The following is a 27085-nucleotide window of genomic DNA, read 5'->3' as shown; positions in this document are numbered from 1 at the left end:
GATCCCTCCGTGGGCTGTGCTTTCTCTAGTGATGGCGGGGAAGGCCGCCCTTCCTCCAGCATCCTAGGGTTGGTGTCTTCCTGCTCCTCTGGGGTAATTACAGCCCTGCACGGCTGCTTTACTAAGGTCTCTAATCTTCTGGGTCCCTCCCAGCCCCAAACTGGGTGGTCCAGGCTCTGAATCCCTTCCACCCCCTTCACAAGACCCCCCCTCCATATCCCCTGAGAGATTTTCTTCTCCGATGATGAGGAGAGGGGTGGATAGCGAGCATCTCCTGACTCCTTTCCCCCAAAGTATCCTTGCTTCCCAGTCCACTGGAGTGTGCTCCTCCATTCCCCCCTGGTGCCAGCTGAGGTGAGGGCCTCCGGCCAAGTCAGGCCCAGCGTGGGGCAGAAGGGGAGCTTGCTGGGAAGGTGGATCGATGGTGGTGGGGGTGCTACTGCTGCAGGCACTGGCTAGAGGGAGCAAAGAGGAGGGGCAGCTGGGCTCTGCCCAGCCTGGCCCTGCCCTTTGTCCTGGTCTTCCAGAAGGTCAGTTCTCTACTTTTTTCATTGTCCAAAGATTAGGCCCCCCTCCTCAGACTATCCCCCTGTTCCTGCCCCCTCTTCTTTCCCACCAGAGTCTCCTTCCTTTTGAGTAGCTTCCCAGAGTGCACCTATTTGAAGGGGGAAGGGGAGGAGCAAAAAGGGTGGGGTCTCAGACAACCTGGGAGCAGCCCATCCTGGGACCCTCTTCGGAGGACTTGGGAAAAATGACTTTAGGAAAGGCTGGTTGTACAAAGTCTTCGACTAGAGCTGGTACCCTTCAGCTAGTGACAACTTTTCTTACATACAGTTTGTTTGCCAGTAAAATCAAGAAGATAGAGTGCCATGAGGCATGATGGGATCACTGAAGACGAAATAGGACAATAGGAGTGCTTTGCACGGAACCTGGCACGGAAGAAGTGTCAATAAATACGATGATAATGATACAAACAGGTTTCAAATGTAAAGGAGTATGGGGATGGAGAGCTGATGACCACATTTGTTGGTCATCTCATCTGTGGGATGAGTGGGCCATGTGGATGATGGAGTCCATGACTGCCCTTTGTGAGGTCAGAGACCTCAGGCCCTGCATCTTCCAGAACTGAATGGAGGCCCACACTGCATCTGGCAGGCATAGGGTAGACTCTGGACAATTCAGAAACAGAACCCAGTGAAGAGAAAGCCCTCTGCAATGGTTCGTTTCCCACCTCTCATCCCTGGTTTGCAGGTTACTGCAGGGGTGAAGATGGATAAATGGGAAAGGTGAGATACCCACTTTGGCCTGAGCTCAGAAATAGTGGAAGGGGGGGGGACAATTGGTAGCTAAAAATGAAAAGATAGAGAGCTGAGCATGGAAGCACACAGGGAGATGGAGATAGGAAGATAAGCGTCTGAGGCAAGTCTGGGCAAAATCATAAGATCCTATCTGAAAAACAAAATTAAAGTGACTGAAGTATGGGCAAGTGGTACAAGTTTGCTTATTAAACAGGAACAAACAGGAAACTAATGCCACATACATACATAAATATGTTTATCCACACATCTATAACATATACTACATAGACATACTACATATATACATACATACACATATGTAAAATGAAATGGTCTATATAGGATGGCTTAAATGCCACTTGCAGAAGTAGATTCTGCTGAGAAGCTGTTGGACACCAAGAAGTTCTTCAGTAGGGGGAAAGACTTTAGAACTGGAGCGTGTGTGTGTGTGTGTGTGTGTGTGTGTGTGTGTGTGTGTGTGTGTGTGTGTGTGTGTGTGTGTGTGTGTGTGTGTGTGTTGGTACTCAGGCTTAAATTCAGGGCCTAGACACTGCCCCTTAGATTTTTCCGCTCAAGGGTAACACTCTACCACTTGAGCCACACCTCTGCTTCTAGCCTTTTGGAGGTAAGAGTCTCAGGGATTTTCCTGCCTCAACTGGTTTCAAACTGAATCCTCAGATCTCAGCCTCCTGAGTAGCTAGGATAACAGGCCTGACCCACTGGGGCTGGCTTAGAATTGGAACTTTTTTTTTTTTGTCAATAGTCGGGGGTGAACCCTGGGCCTGGGTACAGTCCCTCAGCTCTTCAGCTCAAGGCTAGTGCCCTACCACTTGAGCCACAGCACCACTTCCAGCTTTTTTTTTTTGCTTATGTGGTACTGAGGAATAGAACCCAGGGCCTCATGCATGTGAGGCAAGCACTCTACCACTGAGCCACCTTCCCAGCCCCAGAATTGGAACTTTTTGATTTCGTCCAATTATCTGGGATTGACTTTGGGAAGCTCCCTGAGAAGAGACAGCTTATAGTATTAGAGTACAGGAGTGGTTCTCCGCCTAAGCAATTTTGCCCTCTTACCCCTGGGACATTTGCCAAAGTTTAATGGCATTTTGTTTGTCACAACTTGAGGGTGCTACTAGTAGATAGTTAATGGAAGTCAGGGGTGCTGCCTAGCATCCTACGAGGCATGGTCACCCCTCCTGCCCCCCAAGAATTATCAAGCATAGAATGTCAAGGTTGAGGAAGACTTCCCTCCATGATCAATTCCTATACTCTGAAAAGATGCTGGTGGTGGAAACCCTCAGGGTAGCTGGGAGTAAGACAACTGGAAAGACAAGTCTCCTAGCCAGGCCCAGTTCCAGAAGGCTTCCTGCACAGCTGACAGCCTCACAGGGAGCCTGGGGAGATGGCTTAGGGCAAGCTAGGAGAGTACAACGCCTGGGGGGTTGATACAGTTGGAGTAGCCAGAGTAGACTCCTCTTCTCCGCGCCCCCGCCCCCAAGATCCCAAACAGATCCCAGACCCCAGCAGCTTGGGAGGTCTGACAATAGTGTCTTCGAGTTGGGGGCTGGATCACACTGCCTGCAGGCTTCACGTGGCCCACAGAGAAGGTGCACAGTGGAGCACTGCAATATCTCCGGCTAAAGCCTCAACAGGATGCCCTGCCGAGTTTTAGAAAAATCTGACACCTCCTCTATGGCCCAGGGCAACCTCCTGCTCCTCTTTAGAAATAAGCTCACCAAGAAGCTGGGGAAGGTCCCTGGGAGAGGAACAGACCTAGATCCCTAGAGGAACAGACCTGATCCCCCAGGAGGAAGGCCTGAGTACAAGGGACACTACAGCTTTCTAAATTTGGTGGGATGGGATCCAGGGTGAACCTGATAGAGAGCAAAAGGAAATTACTGGGAGATTTGACTCAGTGATTACAATCTCAGGATGGAGGCTCTGGGTGCCGCCTCCACACGCATGAAGTAGGAAGTAGGAGGAGTCTAATGGGGACACCAGAAAGAACAGAACAGAGGTCAGAAACTCACTCTCCCACCCCACCCCCAACCCCCAGGCAGCACCCATAAGAAAGGGTCTCTAACCCAGATTAACTCTCCAGGAGCCATAGCCTCTAGGGCTCTCTGACCCAAGGTGGGGATGGTCCTCCAGGGCAGGGGCAACACCAGCTGCCTTTTTCCCTTCAGCTCTTAGGGAGGAGAAAGGACAGAGAAGGAATAGAGCGTGAGGAGGAATTCAACTTCAGGAGTATAGGTTCGACCCTTTGGGTGCCTTTGTCTAGACCCCCTAATAAAGATATGATGTTTATCCAGCTGTGTTTTGTTTTGTTTTGTTTTTTTCCCCTTGAAGCAGAGATGAGGATGAGGAGATGGAGACTGGTATTCCTAAATGTCTTGGTCCCTAGAAGTGGAGGGGATGCTTGGGATTTGAAAATGATGGAAATGGTACCAAGAACTATCTGCATACTACTATTTAAGGTGTGTGTGTGTGTGCACGTGTGCACATGGGCATGTACAAGCTTTTGTGCACAAGAGGGATCAAACCCAAGGGCTTGCCCTTATAAAGTATGAACTCTACTCTCCAGCCAATCTACCCCCAAAAGGCATTCAGTTTCAGTCTAAGAAAAGAGGGAGACCCTATAGATCAATAGAGAACTGCACCCTCACTCCTAATTCAGGAATTAGTTCTGAATTAGTCCCAAGAGCCCCAAAGAGAAAGCTATGCCAAGAGAGGAAGAATCTCAGAGGCTGAGGGCCAGGCAGGGAGAAGCTCCACCTCTGGTCTCTCCAGCACCGCCCAGCCTGACAACATGCTGGGTGGAGCCGGTAGCTGGCTGTGACTGTGACTCAGGTTTCTGTGGGCAGCCCGGGCAGCCGGCAGGGAGGAGCCCAGACCCACACTCAAGCTGGCCAACTGCAGCTTTCACCTCAGCTGTCCCCTCTCCTGGGAATGTAGGAGGAGGCTGGTCTTGGGAGGCCAGCGGACCCCTGCTTTCCTCTACTCCCCTCCCACAGCCCTCCGGTGTCTTCCCAGAGCCCCCAGCCTTTGGCCCTTCCTCCCCTGAAGACATGACACAAGAGGGAGAATCAGGGATCACTGACTCTACCGAGGCCCCAGAAAGTCTATGCTGCAGGCAGAAAGGGTATAATAATGATTGGTCTGGCACCCTCAAAGAGGGCCTTGAGGGGAACCCTGGGCTCCTCAGCCTTCCCCCAGTCTGGCTAGCTCTTGTCTGGACAGGTTCATTGTCATGATGAAGGCTAGGGGTTAGAATGCAGCTGCTACCAGGCTGAAGGGAGGAGAGGGTGCTCAGAGTCCTTAATCCCCAGTCTAGTCCCTTCAGAAATGACCACTAAAGAGAAATGGCTAGAGCTGAAACAAAAGCACTGTTAGTATAACTGCAAGACTTCCCCTTAGTGATAGGTGAGGGTTCAACCAGCGCATTCCCCAGCATTTATTGGCTGTTTTAATCAGGTGGCCAGAAGAAAGAGGATCCATACTTACTTGGCCCAGTTCTTTTTTTTTTGGTCATGGGGCTTGAACTCAGGGCCTGGGCACTGTCCCTCAGCTCTTAGTTCTTCAGCTCAAGGTTAGCGCTCTGCCACTTGAGCCACAGCACCACTTCTTTTTTTTCTGGTGATTTATTGGAGATAAGAGTCTCATGGACTTTCCTTCCTGGGCTGGATTTGAACTGCGATCCTTAGATCTCAGCCTCTTGAATAGATAGGATTACAGGTGTGAGCCACCAGCGCTGGGCTTAAGTGCTCAGTTCTGAAGGCACATTTCTTTTCAGCAACTGGCCTCAGATGGCAAGGCTATTATCTGAACTTAGCACTCACTGTCATCACAGCGGGTGATCGTTCTTTTCTGGGAGCCAGCCAGTGTAGCTGTTCTAGGAGAGGCAAGGGGAGAAAGCAACTTTAACTTTTTTTTTTTTTTTTTTTTTTTTTTTTGGTCGGTTGTGGGGCCTGAACTCAGGGCCTGGGTACTGTCCCTTAACTCATCAGCTCAAGGTTAGTGCTTTTCCACTTGAGCCATAGCGCCACTTCTGGTTTTTTCTGCTTATGTGGTGCTGAGGAATTGCATCCAGGGCCTCATCTATGCAAGGCAAGCACTCTACCACTAAGCCATCTTCCCAGCCTGCAACTTGAACTTTTTTTTTTTTTTTTTTTTTTTTTGTTGGTCATGGGGCTTGAACTCTGGGCCTGGGCGCTGTCCCTCAGCTCTTCAGCTCAAGGCGAGTGCTCTACCACTTGAGCTACAGCGCCACTTCCGGTTTTCTAGTGGTTTATTGGAGATAGGAGTCTCACGGTCTTTCCTTCCCTGAGCTGGCTTTGAACCCTGATCCTCAGATCTCAGCCTCCTGAGTAGCTAGGATTACAGGCGTGAGCCACCGGCGCCCGGCTGCAACTTGAACTTTTATCTAAAAGACTGGCTCTCTCATCAGGAGACCAAAGGTGGCAGGATGCAGTGGTGGCTGTATTTGGGGTTTGGGAACAGATGGCAGAGGAAGAGAAACTCACTAACAAAATGCCTGACCACAGAGTAGGTTGTTATTCAAAACTTTTTTTTTTGGTTGGTCATGGGGCCTGAATTCTGGGCCTGGGCACTGTCCCTCAGCTCTTCAGCTCAAGGCTAGTGCTCTCCCACTTGAGCCACAGTGCCACTTCTGGCTTTTTTTTTTCCTGTTTATGTGGTGCTAAGGAATCGAACCCAGGGCCTCATGCATCCAAGGCAAGCGCTCTACCACTGAGCCACCTTCCCAGCCCTTCAAAACGTTTATAATGAAGCTAGATCTCCAAAATGAGCCATTGCGCGTTTTTGTTTGTTTTCTGGGGTGCAGTCCTAGAGCTGAACTCAGGACCTGGGTTATTGTCCCTTAGCCTCTCTGTGCTCAAGGCTAGTGTTCTACCCTTGAGCCGAGCCACTTCCACTTTTTTTGAGTTTATTGGAGATAAGCGTCTCAAAGACTTGAGGCTGGGAAGGTGGCTCAGTGGTAGAAGGCTGCATGAGGCCCTGGGTTCGATTCCCAGTACCACATAAATAGAAAAAGTCCGAAGTGGCACTGTAGCTCAAGAGGTAGAGCGCTCACCTTGAGCTGAAGAGCTGGGGGACAGCACCCAGGCCAGGTTCAGGCCACACGGACCGACAAAAGAAGAGTCTCAGAGACTTTACTGCACTGGGGTTCTCAGACCTTAGTCTCCTGAGCAGCTGGGATTGCAGGCCTGAGCACGGAGCTTGGCTTCGTGTTTTTTGTTTTTTTAAAGGATATCTTGGGAGATTCTAGAGTTGAATGGCAGCCACAGAGAAAGAAGTCAGTTTGAAAGCGACTTTGCAAGATCAACCCGAGAGAGAGGAATTTGGAAATCATTTCTGAGCCAGGCCTGGGGGAGGGCGCAGAGAGCGACAGCTTGCGTGGACGGTGGAGGACTACCGCAAGCTGCGGACGCCACCTAGCGGCCAGAATGTAGTTTAATGGACCAGGGCTTGGAACGCGTGGTGTTCCGGGAGTTGTAGTCTCACTGCACGAGAGGCGGGGCTTCCGGTGAGCCTGTAGGATGTAGTAGTGTGCGGTCCGCTGGACCACAAGTCCCATGGTACTTCGCGGCAGGTCACGCAAGCGCAGTCAGGAAAAGCCGCACAACCCCGGAGCTCAGGGGCTGTGTCTGGGTTGAAGCTGCGTCCAGAGGGGTCACCAGAAAGGTCTTCGGCGAGGCGACGCGCCGCAGAGTAGCCGGCACCATGTCGAGACAGACGAACCGTGGCACCGAGAGCAAGAAAATGGTAACTTGGAGTGCGTGACCCCTGCGGGCGGGGCGGAACCGAGGCGTTCCGGGGGTGGGGCCTAGCGCGGTGCGGGAGGTGAGGAGGTCGCCTGGTGGATCAGCCCGGGGGGAGAGGGGCGGGGGTCGCGCTTGGGGCGGGGCAGGGACCGTAGAATAGACCCCGACCTCTACGCAGCCTGTGGAGACGCCCCTCTCCCGACCCCTGCATGCCACTCTATGCTAGACCAACAACAGCGACGGTAATAACAGTAACTACCACTTATGGTCTCGGAGCGTTTGGCCCCAGGCCACGCACTTGATCTCATTTCATCCGCCTAGTAACCTGACGAGGTGGATGATGATGTGCCTTTTTACCGCTCAGAGAGGTTATGTAATGCCTCAATTTACACCTAGGAAGAGTTCGGATCGGAGCCCTTGTCTCTCCAATTCCAGAGGTAATGGCGCTCACCATGGCCTGGGCATGGTGGGAGGAGCTCACACTTTGGTCTTGTTAAGAGGAACTTCCTGACCAGTGAAATAAGGTGGGCCAGAATCAGCAGTGAGTGGGGCCTCTCCCCTGGGGAGAGGAGGTAGCAAAGGAACCTTCGTGTCCTGGAAATACGGGGACACCATTTGTTCCCCTAAAGTTTGGGGCTGTTTCTACACAGTAAGGTAGATAATATTTTTCTTCAAGCTAAGTAGCTTTCATGGCAGGTGTTCCTTTTCTTTGGCTTTTTACCCCCCAAAGTACTGGAGATTGAGCTCAGCGCTTCATGCTTGCTAGGCAGGTGCTGTACCAATGGAGCCCCTTTTTGCATTTGTTATTTTAACAAATTTTTTGCTGGTCGTGGGGCTTGAACTCAGGGCCTGGGCACTGTCCCTGAGCTTTTTTGCTCAAGGTTAGCGCTCTACCACTTTGAGCCACAGCACTATTTTTGGTTGAGTGATTAATTGGTGATAAGAGTCTCCCACTAGAACTTTTCTGCCCCGGCTGGCTTTGATCCTCAGAGCTCAGCCACCTGAGTAGCTAGGTTAGAGGCCTGAGCCACCAGTACCTCAGCTGCATTTGTTATTTTTGAGGTAGGGTGTCACCTTGAGGCTGTGATGATCCTCCTGCTGGTTCTTCACAGTTGTTGGGCATAACAAGTGTGCATCACTGCTCCCAGCCATTGGTTGAGATGACGTATCTCAGGCTGGTCTTGAACTGTCATCCCCAGTCTCTGCCTTTCCCTAAATAGCTAGGATTACAGGCTTGAGCCCTTGCACCCGGCTTCTTTAGCATATTCTTACTTGTAGAACTTTGTTTTGAGATTAAAAACTGAGTCCCTGGGCCTGAGAGTGTACTTCAGAGGTAGAATGAAAATGCAGGAGGCCTTCGGTTCAATCTCCAGCACCAAAGACTAAAAGCAACCCAGTTTCTGAGGTTGCATGCTGGACATACCAGGGAGCCTGTGTTGATTCTAATCTAGACAGAATGATTAAGCTTTCCTCACACCATTTGCATCTTACACCTGCAACAGTCACCAAGAAATGGGAAACCCTCAGGGAAGTCCTGCTGTTATATCTGCGCTTTCTCTGATACCTTTCTTTTTGTGCCAATCCTGGGCTTTGAACTCAGGACCTAGGTGCTGTCCCTGAGCTTTTGTACTCCCTTAAGCCACAGTTCCACTTCTGGCTTTTGTGGTAGTTAGATGAAGAAAGTCTTATGGGCTTTCCTGCCTGGACTGACTTCAATTCATGATCCTCAGATCTTAGCCACCTAAGTGGCTATACAGCCTTGAGCCACCAGTGCCCGGTTTTTGGACACCTTGGAGAAACTGATGATAACATCAAATCTTTCCCCAGAAATATTAAATACAGCCAGGCACTGGTGGCTCACACCTGTAATCCTAGCTACTCAGGTTGCTGAGATCTGAGCATCGCAGTTCAAAGCCAGCCCGGGCAGCAAAGTCCATGAGACTCTTATCTCTAATTAACCACCAGAAAACTGGAAGTGGCGCTGTGGCTCAAGTGGTAGAGTGCTAGCCTTGAGCTGAAGAGCTGAGGGACAGCGCCCAGGCCCAGAGATCAGGCCCCACAATCAGGGGAGGGGAGGAACCCAGATAAAAACAAATAAATACACAAACGTGCACTGTGATTGAAATGGAGTTTCATCCTCAGCAATGCAAAAACAAAAATCCCACACACATTTACTTACATTTTCCAGAGACTTATAGTCCCCCTAAAATAAATCCATGGATTACAGGTTGAGAAGTCCTACCTAGGAGCTGGGAATGTAGCTCATCAGTAGAATGCTTGTGTCATATGCACAAGGCCCTAGGTTTGATCCCTAGCACCCACCTCCAAGAAAAGAAAGTGAGAGAGGAAGAAAGAAAAGAAAGGAAGAAAATTCAATGTTTTTAGGAAGTATCAGTAATTTAAAAGAAGAGACTGTTTTGCTAAGAAACATGTAATTATGTAAAGGAGAAAGTTTTGACGTTGGTTAGAATTCTTGCTTAGCAATTGATTCTTTTTTTTTTTTTTGGGGGGGGGGTCCGGTCGTGGGGCCTGAACTCTGGGCCTGGGCGCTACCCCTCAGCTCTTCAGCTCAAAGCTAGTGCTCTACCACTTGAGCCACAGCACCACTTCCAGCTTTTTTCTTTTTGCTTATGTGGTGCTGAGGAATCAAACCCAGGGCCTCATGCATGCAAGGCAAGCGCTCTACCACTGAGCCACCTTCCCAGCCCCTGATTCTTTTTTTTTGTTGTTGTTGTTGTTGGTCATGGGACCTGAACTCTGGGTTGGGCACTGTCCCTCAGCTCTTCAGCTCAAGGCTACGGCTCGACCACTTGAGCCACAGTGCCACTTCCGGCTCTTTCTGCTTATGTGGTGCTAAGGAATCGAACCCAGGGCCTCATGCATGCAAGGCAAACTACCACTGAGCCACCTTCCCAGCCCATCAACTGATTATTAATTTCCTTATCTATGAAATGGATGCATGTTGCCTACCTAAGATGAGATGAGATAGTAGAAAATCCAAGGGATTTGTGTTTGTTTCCTCCTTTTCCTATATGAGCGGAGACTTTGAACTGAGGCCTTAGGCTCTGTCCCTGAGCTTCTTTTGCTCAAGTCTAGCATTCTACCATTGGAGCCACTTCCCACTTTTTCTGAGTTGTTTATTGGAGCTTAGAGTCTCATAGACTTTCTTCCTGCCTGGGTTGGCTTTGAATGGCAGTCCTCAGATCTCAGCCTCTTGAGTAGCTAGGATTACATACCTGAGCCACTGTGCCTGGCTAGTCCTTACTTCACTATTTTCTCATTTTTGTACATTTTTTTTTTCTACCTGAAATCAGTGTTGAACTTTTAATTAGCCCAGAGCCTGGGCACTATCTCTGAACTTTTTTGCTCAAGGCTAGCACTCTACTGTTGCCAGAGCTCCATTTCCAGCTTTTTTTGGTACTTAATTGGAGATAAGAATCTCACAGAGGGGGTTGGGAAGGTGGCTCAGTGGTAGAGCGCTTGCCTTGCATGCATGAGCCCCTGGGTTTGATTCCTCAGCACCACATAAGCAGAAAAAAAAAGAGCTGGAAGTGGCACTGTGGCTCAAATGGTAGAGTGCTAGCCTTGAGCTGAAGAGCTGAGGGACATCGCCCAGGCCCAGAGTTCAGGCCCCACGACTAGACCCCCAAAAAACAAAAACAAACAAAAAAAGAATCTCACAGAGCTATCCCAGGCCAGAGATCTGGCTCCCCGACCGACAAAAAAAAGAAAAAAAAAAAAAAGAATCTCACAAACTTTCCTGCCTGGCCTGTTTTGAACCACGATCTTCCTAGTCTCTTAAGTAGCTAGGTTTACAGGTGTGAGCTACCAGCACCTAGCTTCAATACTAGGGTTTAAACTCAGGGCTTTGTGCTTGCTAACTAGGCACTCTACCCACTTGGGCCACACTCAAGCCCTATTTTGCTTTAGTTATTTTTCAGGTAAGGTCTTGTGTTTTTGCCAGAGCAGGGGCCCAGACCTTAATCTTCCTATTTTACCTCCTGTGCAGCTGAGATTACAGGCATGAACTACCACAACTCCTGTTGGAGATGAGGTTCTCACTCCCTGACCTGGCTTCAAACCTCTCTCCTCCTTATCTCTGCCTCTTGAGCAGCCAAGGTTATAGATGTGAGCCAATGTGTCCAGCTCCAGTATTGAACTCTTTACTTTCACTTTAGCATGAGCCTGCAAGTCTTCACCTTCCCCCTCTTTCTTGAAACGAGGTAGAGAAGTGCAGCACTGTACTCATCTTCAAGGCTTTTGAAACTGTCATTTTCTCTGCTTAACTCCTCTCTCTCAGATAATCATCTAGCCCACTCTCATCTCATTCAGTTACCTAGTTGTTAACATCCTCAGAACAAGCCTTCCCTGGCAACCTGCCTACTTCTCTGTTCTTTCTTTGCTCATTTTCTTCATTATATGCTCTCTTTAATTTTACATAGTATTTCATAATGAATGATACAGTCCTTTGTTTATTTTCAGTCTTCCCCATGAGAATGTAAAGGAGGAGGGCAGGGATTTGTTTGGTTCCATTCCTTGCACCTAGATGCCTGACACTGGTCATCTGATACACAGTTGAATGAATGATGGTTTTAGTTTGTTGTCTCATTCACTTGCTTGGTGCCTACTCAGAGCTTGTCACATGATCCTCTTTGTGGTCACCAGGTTGTGACAATGATCCTTTGGGAGCCTACCCTCAGCAGCCAGTAACCCTGAAGGATGGAGAATGTCATCATTTTACAGATGAGAAAAACTTTAAAGTATGGTAACAATGACTTAGGATAACAAAGAAGGTTTTTTGTTTTTTTTTCTTTTTTTGGCAGTACTGATGTTTGAACTCACACTTGGTAGGCAGGTACTCGGCCACTTGAGTCACACTCCCAGCCAGTAACAAAGATTTTTCTAGTACAGGGCTCAGTTTTCAGGAGGCTATTGAACATGTTTCTTAGCCTGTCATCTGTAAAATGTATAATAAATATAATGCTTGTTATGCCAACCTTGCGTCTTGTGATTATGAGGGTTAGTGAGAAACTATCACGAGACATTCTGAAAATTTTCAAGTATTACTGACCATTATTATTATTTTTTTTATGGGTCGTGGGGCTTGAACTCTGGGCCTAGGTGCTCTCCCTGAGCTCTTCAGCTCAAGGAGAGTGCTCTGCCACTTGAGCCACAGCGCCACTCTGGTTTTCTGGTGGTTAATTGGAAATAAGTCTCATAGTGTTACCTGCCCAGGCTGGCTTGGAACCACAATCCTCAGATCTCAGCCTCCTGAGTAGCTAGGATTATAGGCATGAGCCATAGTACCACGCCTATTTTGTAAGTACAAAGACCTTTTATTTCTCCTTTTATTTTATTTTTTTTGTCGGTCATGGGCTTGAACTCTAGGCTTGAGTGTCGTCCCTGAGCTCTTCAGCTCAAAGCTAGTGCTCTACCACTTGAGCCACAGTGCCACTTCCGGTTTTCTGAGTAATTTATTGGAGGTAAGGGTCTCATAGACTTTCCTGCCCTGGCTGGCTTTGAACTGTGATCCTCAGATCTCAGACTCCTTAGTAGCTAGGATTACAGGTGTGAGCTACCAGTGCCTGGCACAAAGACCTTTAAGTTATGTATTTATGTTGTTGGCTTGGTTCATGACTGAAGATAGAGACAGACTTGCAAATTAACAGAGGGTGTGGAGAACCTGGTTGAGGGATTCCATTCCCAGATCCCAGGCATATTGACTTGTGACCATGGATCACTGTCCAGGAGTTTGACTTTCCCTATTGGTAAACTGGGGGCAACCACACAGCAGGTGCTTGATAGCACTGTGATCTGCATGTTATTTGGCATCATGGTAGCTGGAGGCTCTTGTCTCCATCCAAGGGCTCATTAATAATGGAAGGAAAGCTCTCCTGATTTAATGTAGTAGCGCCAACTCTTCGGACTGGTAACTGCTGGATTGTCTCCATCCATTCATGTCCAAGCCATTCTGGTGCCAAGCACTTGACTTTACTAAAAAATCATTCCCCCCTTAATAGCTTCTCTTTGATCGCCATATTTGGTAAATGTCTCTTGGAGACACCCTGGTCTGACTGTTTTAGTTGAGTTCAAAGAGCTTCCTAATCCCAGAATTGATTTTCTTTGACTCTAGTGCATCTAGGTTTTTTTTTTTTTTTCCTGTTTGTTTTTGTTGAGGTGGGATACAATAAACTCTGGCAAGGTAATTTTGGGGTTTTGTTCCTTAGAATTAACCTTTGTCAATAATTAGCTGTTTAACCTTGGCCAGATTATTTAGTCATTCTGATCTCAGTGTCCTCTTCTCTACAGTGGGAGTCATTTCTGTTCTGTACTTTATTATGGGAGGCAAAACGGCTTAACTCTAGGTCAGGGCCTATGATATGGGGAAACCATTGGTCACACCTGGCAACACTACAGAGGTAGTCTGTAAATGTCTGCTTCTGGCCCATCTTTCACAGAGTCTAATGAGTAACTACCCCCACATTGGATTCAGGTGGCCATACTTAGCCTTGGCAGCTGTGGAGGAGATTTAGGTTGGCAAGTGTGTTGTGAGAGTGGCTGCCCAGAGAATGAGGTTCCTGACCTGTGGACCTTAGGGACCACATCCCCCAGGCTCTCCACAGTGTGGTGTTTCCTTGTAGGCATAGGCTGCCTGGTGACCTTCCTCAGTAGTGGTATCAAGGTTGGTCCAGACTCTCACCATCCCCTCCCATTTGTTCTGCTTGGTCCTGATTGCCTTTTGAATCTCTTTTAGAGCTCTGAGCTCTTCACCCTGACCTATGGGGCTCTTGTCACTCAGCTGTGCAAGGACTATGAAAATGATGAAGATGTCAATAAGCAGCTGGATAAAATGTGAGTGAGCGCCTTCACAGAGAGATAGGAGTGGGGCTCCCTAGCGCTCTGTCTGCATCATCCTTTACACCCCTGACAGGTTTGGGGTACAGTTTCCACTGAGCTCATTTATTGGGATATTTTGAGATTATCCCTATTTTCCCTATATAAATAACAGTCTTATTTGTAGGCTAAGACATTTAGGCCCCCTAACAGCCTGTTCTCTAATTTCCTTCCCAGGGGCTATAACATTGGAGTTCGGCTGATTGAAGATTTCTTGGCACGGTCAAATGTTGGGAGATGCCATGACTTTCGGGAAACTGCAGATGTCATTGCCAAGGTTATTATCCTGGGCCACCTGGCCATGCCAAAGGATACCCATTGGGAAACACTGCTCACTGCTCTCTGTCTCCCTGTGAGAGCTCCTTAATCTCCCCAAAGACCAATTGGGCATCTCTTTAGGCTAAGGAAGCACCAAGCATTCCAGTGGGGTGGGAATAACAGACCTTGAAAGAGGGACAAATGCCAGTGCCAGTGGCTCACACCTGTAGTCCTAGCTACTTAGGAGGCTGAGATCTGAGGATCTCGGTTCAAAGCCAGCCAGGGCAGGAAAGTCCATGAGACTCTTATCTCCAATAAACCACCAGAAAACCAGAAGTAGCGCTGTGGCTCAAGTGGTAGAGCGCTCGCCTTGAGCTGAAGAGTGTAAGGACAGCACCCAGGCCCAGAGTTCAAGCCCCACAACCGACAAAAAAAAAAAAAAAGAAAGAAAGAAAGAGGGACGAATGTTTGGATCATCCCTGTGGATTAAAGCCGGAACTCTTCGCTGTGGAGATGGAGTAGAGTAGCTTGGGGAGTAAAAATACAGATCTTAGGGCTGGGAAGGTGGCTCAGTGGTAGAGCCTTGCATGCCAGAGGCCCTGGGTTCAATTCCTTAGCTCCACATAAGCAAAAAGAAAAAAGCCTTGAGCTGAAGAGCTGAGGGACAGTGCCCAGGCCCAGAGTTCAGGCCCCATGACTGGATCCCAAAAAACAAACAAACAAAAAGAATACAGATCTTAGACTCAGAGAAACATGGCTTCAGGTTCTAGCTCCAATATTTACTGGTTCTGGGTTCTCAGTGAGTTTATTTTAACCTCTTTAATTGGCAGTTACCTCACCTTGAAATGAAGAAAGTAAAAGTTTTGTTGTAAGGAGTAACGGGCATGAGCATTCAGGTAAAATGAATGCTCTTCATGTAGTAGTATTGCACATACAGTGATTACTATTGTTAATACTAGTGCTGTATATTATGGTGTTAAATGGTATGACACCTCTAGCTCTGTGACATTTACCTAAAGGATCGTTCCTTCAGATGTGAGCATGCTGGCCATACTCAAATCCTAAAGAGGATTGAGAGTGAAGAAAGCTTTATGAGGGGAGGGGAGGATTAGGAGTGGTAGATAGAGAAAGATATCTTGAGAATAATTCCACTTGTGACTATTCACTTTCAAGAATGTGGGTCCCTAGCTGAAGGTATGGTCCAGCATTAGTGTACCTACCTAGCAAGTACACAGAGAGGTTAGGGGCCTGTCTGCTCAGCTCAGATGCTGGTTCAGGATGTTTGACCCTCAGGTGGTCAGTGGTCCTTTCTACACAGAGAGTGAGTTGTTGCTTGACTATATAATGCCTTGAAGGAGAGTCATGTGCAACTGTATACAGTGTTTCTGCCTTTTGCCATGAATATCTAAAACTTAGAGCTTCATCTCTCCTTCAGGTCACCATCCTTACTACAATTTCTTTTTTTTCTTTGTTTCTTTTTTTCTTTTTTGTCAGTCATGGGGCTTGAACTCTGGGCCTAGGCCCTGTCCCTGAGCTCTTCAGCTCAAGGCAAGCACTCTACCACTTGAACCACAGCGCCATTTCCAGTTTTCTGGTGGTTTATTAGAGATTCTAATCTCTCACTGATGTTCCTTCCCGGGCTGGCTTTGAACCCTGATCCTCAGATCTCAGACTCCTGAGTAGCTAGGTTTATAGGCATGAGCCACCGGTCCCTGGCCTTCTCTTTTCTTTTGGCCAGTCCTGGGGCTGAAGAATTGAATCCAGGACTTCATGCATGCTAGGAAAGCACTTTACCACTAAGTCAGATTCCTAGCCCTACAGTTTCTCTCTTTCTTGTTTTTGTTTTGTTGGTTGCAGGCGTGAGCCCCCAGTGCATGGCCCTTATTGCTGTTTCTGTTGGCCTTTTCCCATAGTGCTATTGTGTGTCTCCTGATAGGTGGCATTCAAGATGTACTTGGGCATCACTCCAAGCATCACTAATTGGAGCCCAGCTGGTGATGAATTCTCCCTCATTTTGGAAAACAACCCCTTGGTGGACTTTGTGGAACTTCCTGATAACCACTCATCTCTTATTTATTCCAATCTCTTGTGTGGTGTGTTGCGGGGAGCCCTGGAGATGGTGAGTGCAGCTCTTTACCTTTTGCGATATCTGAACTGTGGTAAGGGTTGGGAAAATGTTTGATTGAATGAGAGAAAGGGGCTTCGGCTCTTCCCAGCCTTTTCCTGCCTGAGATGGTAGTGATGCTGAGATGGGATCCAAGTGGAACATCTCTCCATGGTGGTGATCCTGACCTACTGGGCTGAGAGGTGGTGTCGTCCGTCCTCACAGCCCAGGCCCACACACTCCCTACTGCTAGATTGGCTTACATGATAACAATCTCCTTATTGGGACCACGGTCTTCTGCAGTGGGATGCTGGAGCTGGCAGTCCTGTGGGAACCAACCTGCCATTCTGAGTGCTCTGGGGTCAGGCACAGCCTACCCCAAGGCTGTGGCATCTGCCCTTGCATTTCTCTGCTGTCCCCAGGTTCAGATGGCCGTGGAGGCCAAGTTTGTCCAGGACACCCTGAAAGGAGATGGCGTGACAGAAATACGGATGCGGTTCATCAGAAGGATTGAAGACAATCTCCCAGCTGGAGAAGAATGACCATTCTCAGGACAAGAGGTAGCCAGCGGGAGGACTTTTTGGAAGCAGAAAGGCTCAGTGCTCCATCTGCTCCCTGGAACTCAGTGACTCTTTAATATCGATGTTCTATATTCTTCTAACCTTGTTTCCATTCTCCATGCTAATAAAGAGCAGACTGGTATAGTCCATTTACACCACAAGTATGCACATTCAGAAGGGAAATTCTTCACTCCCTTCCCCTTCAAAGGGGCTGGATGTAATTGTCCTTGGTTGGACTAGAAAGAACTCAAACTATTTTACATTCCTGTACATTTTCCAGCACAAAATCTACTTTGACCCCATTGAGAGACAAACCTGGCACATCTATTCCTTGGCCTTCGTCAAGCCATTGACAAATGGCAGTAGGGAATCTGGGGTTGTTGGGGGAAGGATAGCAGGGTGTGGGTAGGAATTTCTCGGCGCAGTGTGACACGCTGTAGTGCTTGCCAGGACATGGGAGCCAGTCATACCAGAAACACCGACTTCTGGGAAGCCTCCCAGCCTCATTCCCCCTGCTGTTGGAGGCAGCATCTCCTCTTTTTACAGAGGGTCTGTCCTTTTTCTTATAAATTCTTCAATAAAGACACATTCTTGAGTGAAATCCCAATCGTGTCCTGGTTTCTTTCTGTTCAGCATGGAAGATTTGACTAGAAACACTAAACTCGTGTTGAGTACTTGCCCCGTGTCGCTCACTGTACGTTACATACTGTATTGAGCTCTTCCATTCTTAGGCCACAAAGTCATACCACTGCTAAGTGGAGATGCCAGGGCTCAGACCTGAGCCAACTGCAAAGCTCATGCTCTCAATGGCATTGCTTTTCTGAAGCTTGGTTAGTACTAGGGAGAGAAGAGAAGTCATTGTGTGATTCCTCTCCGCCTTACAGAGGTTTGAAAGAAGCAAGACTGTTTATGGCTATATTTGGTAGTGCTATTCTTGGCCTAGCACCTTCAATCCAGGCAGAGTAAGGGAAAACTAGACTCCTGGCCTTGCCCAAGTTAATAGATAGGCCTGGGATGAGGGGAGCTACTTAAAAATATATTGTACTTACAAGTGTGGCTTGGTTGAGGGTAGGACCAGGCTTGAGATTCCAGTAAGGGGGCAGTGTGTGTTCAGGACTTGTTTCTAGAGGGGAGGCCACCAAAGAGAAATGGTCACTTTTAGTCCTCCTTCATTGAGCTTCTTTAACCCTCCTTCCACATACAGTTATAAGACCCCATGACAAGCCCTCTATTTTGGACAACTGTATTCTTAGCATTCAGTGCAAGACTGAGTCCAAGTGAATGAATGAATGAGATTGAGGGACTGAATGCTGGAGTCCAGTTGTGGGAAGCTTTCTGTAGTTAATCCTATATAATTCTCTTCAGGAGGAAGTGTCACCTTTCTTCCTATGTCATAGGCTACTTTCTGCTAGCCATTTAGGTGGCATGAGATTTTGAATATTTCCTAGAATTAAACTTGGACAGTCTTACAGGGCTGATGAGCTATGGAAACAAGCCTTCATAGCTACGGTTCCACAATTGTGTGTTGTCACACAGGGACTGAGGGAAGTAAAGGGACTGGGAATTGCAGGACTATCTGAAACACCCCATCTTCTAGAATTTCCAAACAACAAATTTCAGCCCTGCCCACCCCAGCAGCTGGGGGATTGTAGTTTATATATGTCTAGAGCAGATGCTGTAGAAAAGATGCTCTGCAGCCGTTGGCCACCAGGGGTCTCCAGATCACCACCCTACTGTGCCAGAAAGAAACATTGGACCGTTGGCTTTCTGAATTTGCTAGAAGATGCACCTGATGGGCAAATCTCAGAGTCTAAATCAGAGTCTGGGAGTGTCCCCCTCCCCTAATCACAGCCATGACCCCCGAAAGCAAAGCTCACACAGCTGCCAGGCTGACTGCTTGCCTGCCGAACCCAGGGTATGGGAAGAACTCTCTGGCCAAGATGTCTGGCTCGCTTACACTCCAAACTCTCAAGCTCTGAGCCCGCCCCTAACCCCCACCCCCCACTTCCTGAATGGGTGTGCAGGCCCCCTGCCCCAGCCGCTGATGTAAGAGCCCCCTTCCTTCCCTAGACCCCAACCCCTATGAAGTTTCCATAGTCAGGTTACACCTTCTGGGAGGTTGGCCTCCCCTGAATTTGTACCAGGCATCCAAGTAAGTCCACGGAGCAGTGGCAACACAGGCCCTAGGAGCTGAAATTGCATTAAATAAAATTAAAATAGTCTCCTAACAAGTAGCCCATTGTGGCCCGTGGGGGGGGGAGTGCAGGAAAAGCATCCTCCATCCTCCTGTGCTTAAGTGCTACCATGTGCTGTTCCCTGGAAGCGAATGGGGTGGTGAGAGGGAGGGGAGGGTGGCCGCCAGCGAGGAGGCATGCTGTTACCGAACCCGAGTCTTTGATGTAAGGCCAGGCCTGACCCCAGGACAGCCGCTGGCCACTGCCAGGGGAGCTGTGGGATACAGCACATTCCTGGGGGCAATTTGCGCTCTGGCGGAGGAGAGGGGAAAGTTTCTGCTGTGGGAAGGAGGTGGAGCCGCTGCTGTAGCAGAAGTTGGGGGGGTGTTTTGAGGAGCACAGGAGGGACAGCAGCACCCTCGTGCTTGGACCCGGTTCCCTTAACCAGCTGGGGTAGAGGCCTCCTCCAGGAAGCCTTCCCTGATTGAATCCAGAGCTGGTGAGGAGCAGTACTCCCTCACCCCGGTGGATGCAGGAAAGTAGCCGCTCATTCTGTCACCTCTGCTGGGACTGTCAGCCATGAGGACATCTGTACCCCAAGTAGGCTAGAGGAGGGCTGAGAGGACAGCGCGGGTGGGTCCAGCACCTGTGTGAGCGGGGACTCATGTTATCATAGCCACAGCTAACTTGTGTGGCAGAGTGGCTGTGTGCCAGGAATGGGCTAAGCACTTCACAGTCCCTCCCCACTGAGCAGCCACAACAACCGCTACTTCCATGTTGCTTATGAGAAAACTGAGGCACATGTAAGTACGCTGTAGAACTAGGAAGGGAATACCATCACTAGATAACGCATTGCATGTTTCATGTGTGTTTTTGTGTTTTACTGTGTGTTTCCTTGTGTTCCTCAGGCAGTATGTCTGTGTGCAAACTCCTTCACTGAACACAGTTGTAGTCCTATGCCAAGGGGCGGGGGATGTGAAGATGAGCTAGACCTTACCCTCTGTGCTGCGAGCTTCTGCCCCAGGAAACAGCTGAATGTGAGATGTGGGGAAGGAGAGAAAAGCAAAATGAGGGACAAACAAGTCCTGATCCTGCTACTTAGGAACTACGAAACACCAGACAAATGATTTGACTGGGAAGCCTCAGTCTTTTTATTGTTTTGTTTTGTTTTTTTGGGTCCGGTTGTGGGGCCTGAACTCTGGGCCTGGGCGCTGTCCCTCAGCTCTTCAGCTCAAGGCTAGCACTCTACCACTTGAGCCACAGCGCCACTTCCGGCTTTTTTTCTTTTTGCTTATGTGGTGCTGAGGAATCGAACCCAGGGCCTCAGGCATGCAAAGCAAAGCGCTCTACCACTGAGCCACCTTCCCAGCCCGCCTCAGTCTTTTTAATCTGGAAAATGGGAATAATACTGCGAACCTTACTGGCTGTTTTGAGGATGTAAATTTCCTGGCACATACTGAGTATTCTCTAGCTGGCAGTGAGGGTTACCATGAGCTTTATGGGCTGGGAAGTGCCATGCACACCCGCTGTATGGGCACGTGAGTGAGTGTGTAGAGAGGGTAGTTTTGTGAGGCCAGGCTTGTCTGTGTTTTTCACTCCTGAATCTTGAGCATCTAGCCTAGCTTTCTAGCACCATGTAGATGCTGGAAATGCAAATGTTCATTGAGCAGGTGTTGGCTATTAGTATGAGGTGGAGAGGGTCCATTAAAAGAGGAGTGTATGGGCATGTTTCATACAACCATGTAATTTGGTAGGATCCATGCAAGACGTCAATGTGGAGTTTTTGTTCAGAAATTGTTAAGAGGGGATTGGTGGCTCACACCTGTAATCCTAACTACTCAGGAGGCTGAGCTCTGAGAATCATAGTTTGAAGCCAGCTCAGGCAGAAAAGTCTTGTCTCCAGTTAACCAGCAAAAGAGCCAGAAGTGGAGGTGTAGAATGCCAGCCTTGAGTGAGAAAGCTGAAGGAGATCATGAGATCCTGAGTTCAAGTCCCAGTACTGGGAAGAAGAAAAGAAAAAGAAAAAGAAAGAAAGCTGGGAAGGTGGCTCAGTGGTAGAGCGCTTGCCTTGCATGCATGAGGCCCTGGGTTTGATTCCTCAGCACAACATAAGCAGAAAAAGCCAGAAGTGGCACTGTGGCTCAAGTGGTAGAACGCTAGCCTTGAGCTGAAGAGCTGAGGGACAGCGCCCAGGCCCAGAGTTCAAGCCCCATGACCGACAAGGAAGGAAGGAAGGAAGGAAGGAAGAAAGGAAGGAAGGAAGGAAGGGAAGGAAGGAAGGAAGGGAAGGAAGGAGAAAGAAAGAAAAAGAAAAAAAGAAAGAAAGAAAGAAAGAGGAAAGAGCCAGGCGCTGGTGGCTCACCCCTGTAATCCTAGCTCCACAGGAGGCTGAGATCTGAGGATCTAGTTGGAAGCCAGCCCAGGTAGGAAGGTCTGTGAGACTCTTATCTCCAATTCACTGCCAGAAAACCAGAAGTGGCTCTGTGGCTCAAGTGGTAGAGCACCAGCCTTGAACTGAAGAGCTGAGGGACAGCACCCAGGCCCAGAGTTGAAGCCCTGTGACTCACCAAAAAAAGAAAGAAAGAAAGAAAGAAAGAAAGAAAGAAAGAAAGAAAGAAAGAAAGAAAGAAAGAGAAAGGAAGGAAGCTAGGAAGGAAGGAAGGAAGGAAGGAAGGAAGGAAGGAAGGAAGGAAGGAAGGAGAGAAAAAGAAAGAAAAAGAAAGAGAAATGCAAAAGAAAGAAAAATGGTTAGAATTTCAGGGCAACCAACAGAGCATTAAAGCAAGCTCTTGTGAGTGGGAAGCCCCCTGTGACTCCCACACAGCCAGCCCTGCCTCCATGTGTCTATGCAGCATCACCCCCAGGCCCTCCCCCACCCCTGCCTGCCAGAGCACCAGCCCACCTTCTGGGGAGAATATGTTCCTTGCCCTTGGGAAGGTGGAGGGGGAAAGGGTTGTTCATTGTGAGAAGGCCAGAAGCGAGCAGAGGGAGGGCCCAGTGACCAGGAGACCTCTCCCCAGCAGCCCCCCCCCACACACACACCAGGACCAGCCATGCCTGAGAGCAGACCTCTGCCTGCCATCCCCTAAAGAGAATACTCCCTCCCCTCCCCCCAACCAGGACACTGGGTGGTCTGGGCACATGTGGTCACATTTAGATGTTGATTGAAGCAAAATTGTTATAAGATTAGAATAGTTAAGGTAACTTTAATTTCTACCGCATTACTGGGATTTTTGAAGATGGAGCTGAGAGGTCCCTGGGGTGGAAGTGGGGAGAAGGATGGAGGCTGTAGAAGGGGTTTCCAGCTCCTCAGCTCTGGAAGAGAGGCTTGGGCAACCAAAATCAAGGAAGGAGAAGAGTTAGACAGAGGGAAGGACTTCCCAGGAATCTTGGAACAAGGAGTCCAGTCCTCTAGCAGATGTGGAGTCAGGGGCAGAATTCCTGGTGGAGTGGGAATTTACCAGCACCGCACCCTCTCCCCAGACCATTCACACGCCCCTGGCCACACATCTGTGCAAACATCCCTCTCCTTAGCTTGCCAGACAGAGGGGTGGCAAGGGGTGGGTCACACCCTAGTCTTCCCAGGCTCCAAGCCCAGGGGCCACAGCCAGAGGCTTTCTTTCTTTCTTTCTTTCTTTCTTTCTTTCTTTCTTTCTTTCTTTCTTTCTTTCTTTCTTTCTTTCTTTCTTCTTCCTTCCTTCCTTTTTTCTTTTTTCTTTCTTTCCTCCTCCTCCTCTTCTTCTTCCTCTTCTCCCTCCTCCTCTTCTTCCTCCTCCTCCTCCTCTTCCTCTTTTTCCTCTTCCTCTTCTTTTCCTGTTGGTTGTGGGGCTTGAAATCAGGGCCTGGGAGCTGTCCCTAAACCTCTTTGTACTCAAGGTTGGCATTCTACCACTTGAACCACAGCACCACTTCTGGTTTTTTTTTTTTTGTCGGTCGTGGGGCTTGAACTCTGGGCCTGGGCGCTGTCCCTCAGCTCTTCAGCTCAAGGTGAGCGCTCTACCACTTGAGCTACAGCGCCACTTCCAGTTTTCTGGTGGTTTATTGGAGATAGGAGTCTCACAGACTTTCCTACCCAGGCTGGCTTTGAAGCGTGATCCTCAGATCTCAGCCTCCTGAGTAGCTAGGATTACAGGCGTGAGCCACCAGCGCCCGGCTATCCACTTCTGGTTTTTGAATAGTTTCTTGGAAGTAAGAGTCTTACGTGGGGACTTTACTGCCTGAATGGCTTTGAACCCCGTCCTTAGATCTCAGCTAGCTCTATTGTAGATAGAGCAGGAATTAGATAATAATGGTTATGATTCCATTGTAAATGTTAGTAATGATGAATATGTGCATTTATTATTCAGTGCTTGGTTATTTGAGCCATCACCATGTGTCAGGGTTATATTAATTAATCATGTTATTATTCTCTCTGGCTTAAACAGCATTTATCTCTCACAGTTCCAAAGGCTAGAGATCTGAGATCAGGGCACCAGTATGATGATGGAGTTGGGTAGCCTTCTTTCTGGATTACAGATCTTCTTGTGTCTTCACTTGGTGAAGAGAACTCACTGCTTCTTCTAGGAGACCCTACACCACGGTGCTAAAGGGAAAGAAAGGCACCATTGACTCATGCCTATAGCTATGCAGGAGGCTAAGATCTGAGGATCTCAGTTTGAAGCTAGCCTGGATGTGAAAATCTGTGAAACTCTTATCACCAAAAAGCCAAAAGTGGAGCTGTGACTCAAATGATAGAGCAAAAAAGCTCAGGGACCTTGAGTTCCAGCCTAATACTGGCATACACAGGGGGAAATTTTTTAATAAAGAGGAAGAAAGATGAAATTAGCCTGCTTAGAGTCAAATTGTAGCTCACTCCCTAGCTGGTGACCACAGGTAAATCAGTTAACCCTTATGAACCTCCTTTTTCCCATCTACCAAGTGGAGATGGTAATAATACAAATCATGGTAAGATGTTAAGGAATTAATCCACACAGAGTGCTCAGCACAGTGCCTGGCATGGGCACAAGCCCCTCAAGAATCAGCTGTTGTCACTGTAGTTATCCCCCTCTTACAGAGCTAGAGTTTGAGGTGTGGAGAAATGAGGTCACCTACTTACAGTCTCAGAGAAACAACACTGGGCTCCAGACCCTGGTCTGCTTAACGCAGCCCCAATACCTGAACCACAAGACCCAGTGCTATTGCGAGGCTGCAGGGGGCTACACTGAGATGCTTCTAGGCTTCTTATGGTCCAGTTTAACCATCCACCCCCATCCCTTTTTTTGTCAGTCATGGGGCTTGAACTCTGGACCTGGGCACTGTCTCTGAGGTCTTCAGCTCAAGGTGAGTGCTTTACCACGTAAGCCAGGGCACCATTTCCAGTTTTCTGGAGATAAGAGTCTCATAGGGGGCTGGGAAGGTGGCTCAGTGGTAGAGCGCTTGCCTTGCATGCTTGAGGCCCTGGGTTCGATTCCTCAGCACCACATACGCAGAAAAGAAAAGCTGGAAGTGGCGCTGTGGCTCAAGTGGTAGAGCACTAGACTTGAACAGAAGAGCTGAAGGATAGCACCCAGGCCCAGAGATCAGGCCCCACGACCGGACCCCCCCCCCCAAAAAAAGAGTCTCATAGACTTTCCTGCTCAGGTTGGCTTTGAACCTCGATCCTCAGATCTCAGCCTTCTTAGTAGTTAGGATTACAGGCATGAGCCACCAGCGCCCAGCCCACCCACCATTTTGATACCCCTGCTCAGTACTTGAGATGGCTAGCCACTGGTTCTTGTAGGAGAGCAGACCCACAGAGACACCATCACAAATAGAGGAAAGGCAGAAGTCCCTGGCCGGTGTGGGGGTGGCGGGTGGGGGTGCATGCTGGCTGGGAGTTTGGCCTGTCCTACTTCTGAGGTGAGTCTTTTTTTCTTTTTCTTTTTTTTTTTGGGGGGGGTCTGGTTGTGGGCCTGAACTCTGGGCCTGGGCGCTGTCCCTCAGCTCTTCAGCTCAAGGCTAGCACTCTACCACTTGAGCCACAGCATCACTTCCAGCTTTTTACCTTTTTGCTTATGTGGTGCTGAGGAATCGAACCCAGGGCCTCATGCATGCAAGGCAAGTGCTCTACCACTGAGCCACTTTCCCAGCCCATCTGAGGTGAGTCTTGAGACTTTAGACAGACTCTGGCTTGAGGATTCTCATTTCCTGTCCCAAGGCTTACGGAGCAATGGCTGGTAGACAAGCCCACTGCAGCCACAAGGTCATGAGGAGGCTGTTTCAGCCTCTGAGGTTGGGTCCTGGGAGACCTGAGCTGCCAGAGGTCCCTTGGGGTGGGAGTGTTCTCATGGTAGTGAACACTAAGACCATAGGATCTGGCAATGGAACAGGGCTCAGGCTTGGCATCCCAGATCTGGGTGATCTAAAGCTTTGTTTCCATGAAGGGCACTGGGCAGAAAGCTTCTGGAAATGGTGTGTGGCACTTAGACCCAAGCCCAAGGGATTCAAAAGATTCAGGAATGGAGCCAGGCCCTGTGGCTCAGGCCTGTAACTCTAGCTCTTCAGGAGGCTGAGATCTGAGGACCATGGCTCAAAGCCAGCCAAGGCAAGAAAGTATGAGATTCTTATCTCCAATTAACTACTGGAAATGGCACTGAGGCTCAAAATGGTAGAGCAGCTGGGCGCCGGTGGCTCACGCCTGTAATCCTAGCTACTCAGGAAGCTGAGATCTGAGGATCGCAGTTCAAAGCCTGCCCGGGCAGGAAAGTCCGTGAAACTCTCATCTCCAATAAACCACCAGGAAACTGGAAGTGGTGCTATAGTTCAAGTGGTAGAGAGCTCACCTTGAGCTGAAGAGAGCAGGGACAGCGCCCAAGCTCAGAGTTCAAGTCCCATGACCGACAAAAAAAAAAAAGGTAGAGTACTAGTGTTGAGCACAAAGGCTCAAGGACAGTGCCCAGGCCTTGAGTTCAAGCTCAAGGACACACACACACACACACACACACACACACACACACACACACACACACACACACACGATCAGGAGTATGTGCTGACAGGTGGGAGGGTGACTATATGGAGCCCTTGGGACTCTGGCAGGGTGTGCTCCTTCACAGCCCCCATCCGTTGCACCCTCTCTCTCCTCCCTATGCGCAGCTCACACTCACATAGTTGCACGTTCTAATGTGAATTAACAGATGGAATCTTCACAGAGCCTAAGAGAACATAACATATAGGGAAACAGAGGCACAAGGCATTAATTTGTGAAAAGGCCCTTGGCTGGTGGTGGTTGCCTTTGATTTGAACCTGGGCAATCTAACTCCAGAGGCCTGGCGTCCTCTGAACATTCAGCCCTCACTGATGCCCCTCTTCAGGGCCAGTTTTTCCCTCCATCCCCACTGTGGGTGGGGTGGTTTCCTGATGAACCCCTCCTGCCTGTGTCTGCCTAGCTACCCTGCCCAGACCCCCTTCCTCAGGTGGTGTCCCAGCCTGGCTTTGCAGGCGCTCCCTTGGGCTTGGAAGTCTAGACTCACAGGCCCCTGGCAGCCCCCCAACCTGAAGGGTGGGAGAGAGTAGGCACAGGCTCTGGGGGTGGGTGAGGGCGAGAGGCCCCACTGAGGAGTGGCGGGGTTGGTGTGTATCTTGGCAGAGAGACAGCAAAGTGGGAGGCCCTTGAAGGGCAGACAGTAGGAGGGGGAAGGGGCCATAAGGTAGACCTGACCCACAGACGGACAGCCCTGGCGCTCCTTGTTCCTTTTCTGGAACTGCAAAGGGCTTGGCTCCTTACCACTTAGCACGCGTGCGCACACACACACACACACCCCACAGCCCCCTCTCCTGAACTCAACTCACCTAATCCGTCTCACTGTCCTCCTTGCCTCCACCTCCTGCCTTGTGGTGCTCTCCTTTACCCTCCCGGCCTGGCTACTGCCCTGCACTTCACCTCATAACACCAACCCACAACTGCCCATCCCAAAGGTTCTTCACTGTTTCTGTGGGTCTTGGTTTACAGCCTTCCTCCCTGCCTACTCCGCCACCCCTCCCTCCATGAAGCCAG

The 27085-nt window shown here is 49.2% G+C and overlaps 1 protein-coding gene across 1 annotated transcript; it reads left to right on the top strand.

Annotated features, from left to right (window-relative positions):
* Positions 1-6917: 6917 nt before the first annotated feature.
* Trappc3 (trafficking protein particle complex subunit 3) lies at positions 6918-17504 on the top strand. The gene is made up of 5 exons (XM_070008718.1): positions 6918-7082; positions 13836-13933; positions 14153-14252; positions 16170-16352; positions 16760-17504. Exons 1-5 carry the CDS (start codon positions 7041-7043, stop codon positions 16877-16879), a joined length of 543 nt encoding a protein of 180 aa, XP_069864819.1. The 5' UTR covers positions 6918-7040; the 3' UTR covers positions 16880-17504.
* Positions 17505-27085: the final 9581 nt, after the last annotated feature.

Source organism: Dipodomys merriami, unplaced genomic scaffold (assembly GCF_024711535.1).
Source record: "Dipodomys merriami isolate MVZ:Mamm:240054 unplaced genomic scaffold, mDipMer1.0.p SCAF_71, whole genome shotgun sequence".
NCBI classification, from domain to species: Eukaryota; Metazoa; Chordata; class Mammalia; order Rodentia; family Heteromyidae; genus Dipodomys; species Dipodomys merriami.
Note: the sequence above shows the minus strand (reverse complement) of the source record. Positions and strands in the feature narration are given on the sequence as shown.

Excerpts from the sequence above, each read along its gene's own strand:
- Trappc3 (XM_070008718.1), top strand. The coding sequence starts at position 7,041 with ATGTCGAGACAGACGAACCGTGGCACCGAGAGCAAGAAAATG. Across the intron at positions 14,253-16,169 it reads CTGCAGATGTCATTGCCAAG|GTGGCATTCAAGATGTACTT; the intron begins GTTATTATCCTG and ends GTCTCCTGATAG. Across the intron at positions 16,353-16,759 it reads TGCGGGGAGCCCTGGAGATG|GTTCAGATGGCCGTGGAGGC; the intron begins GTGAGTGCAGCT and ends TGCTGTCCCCAG.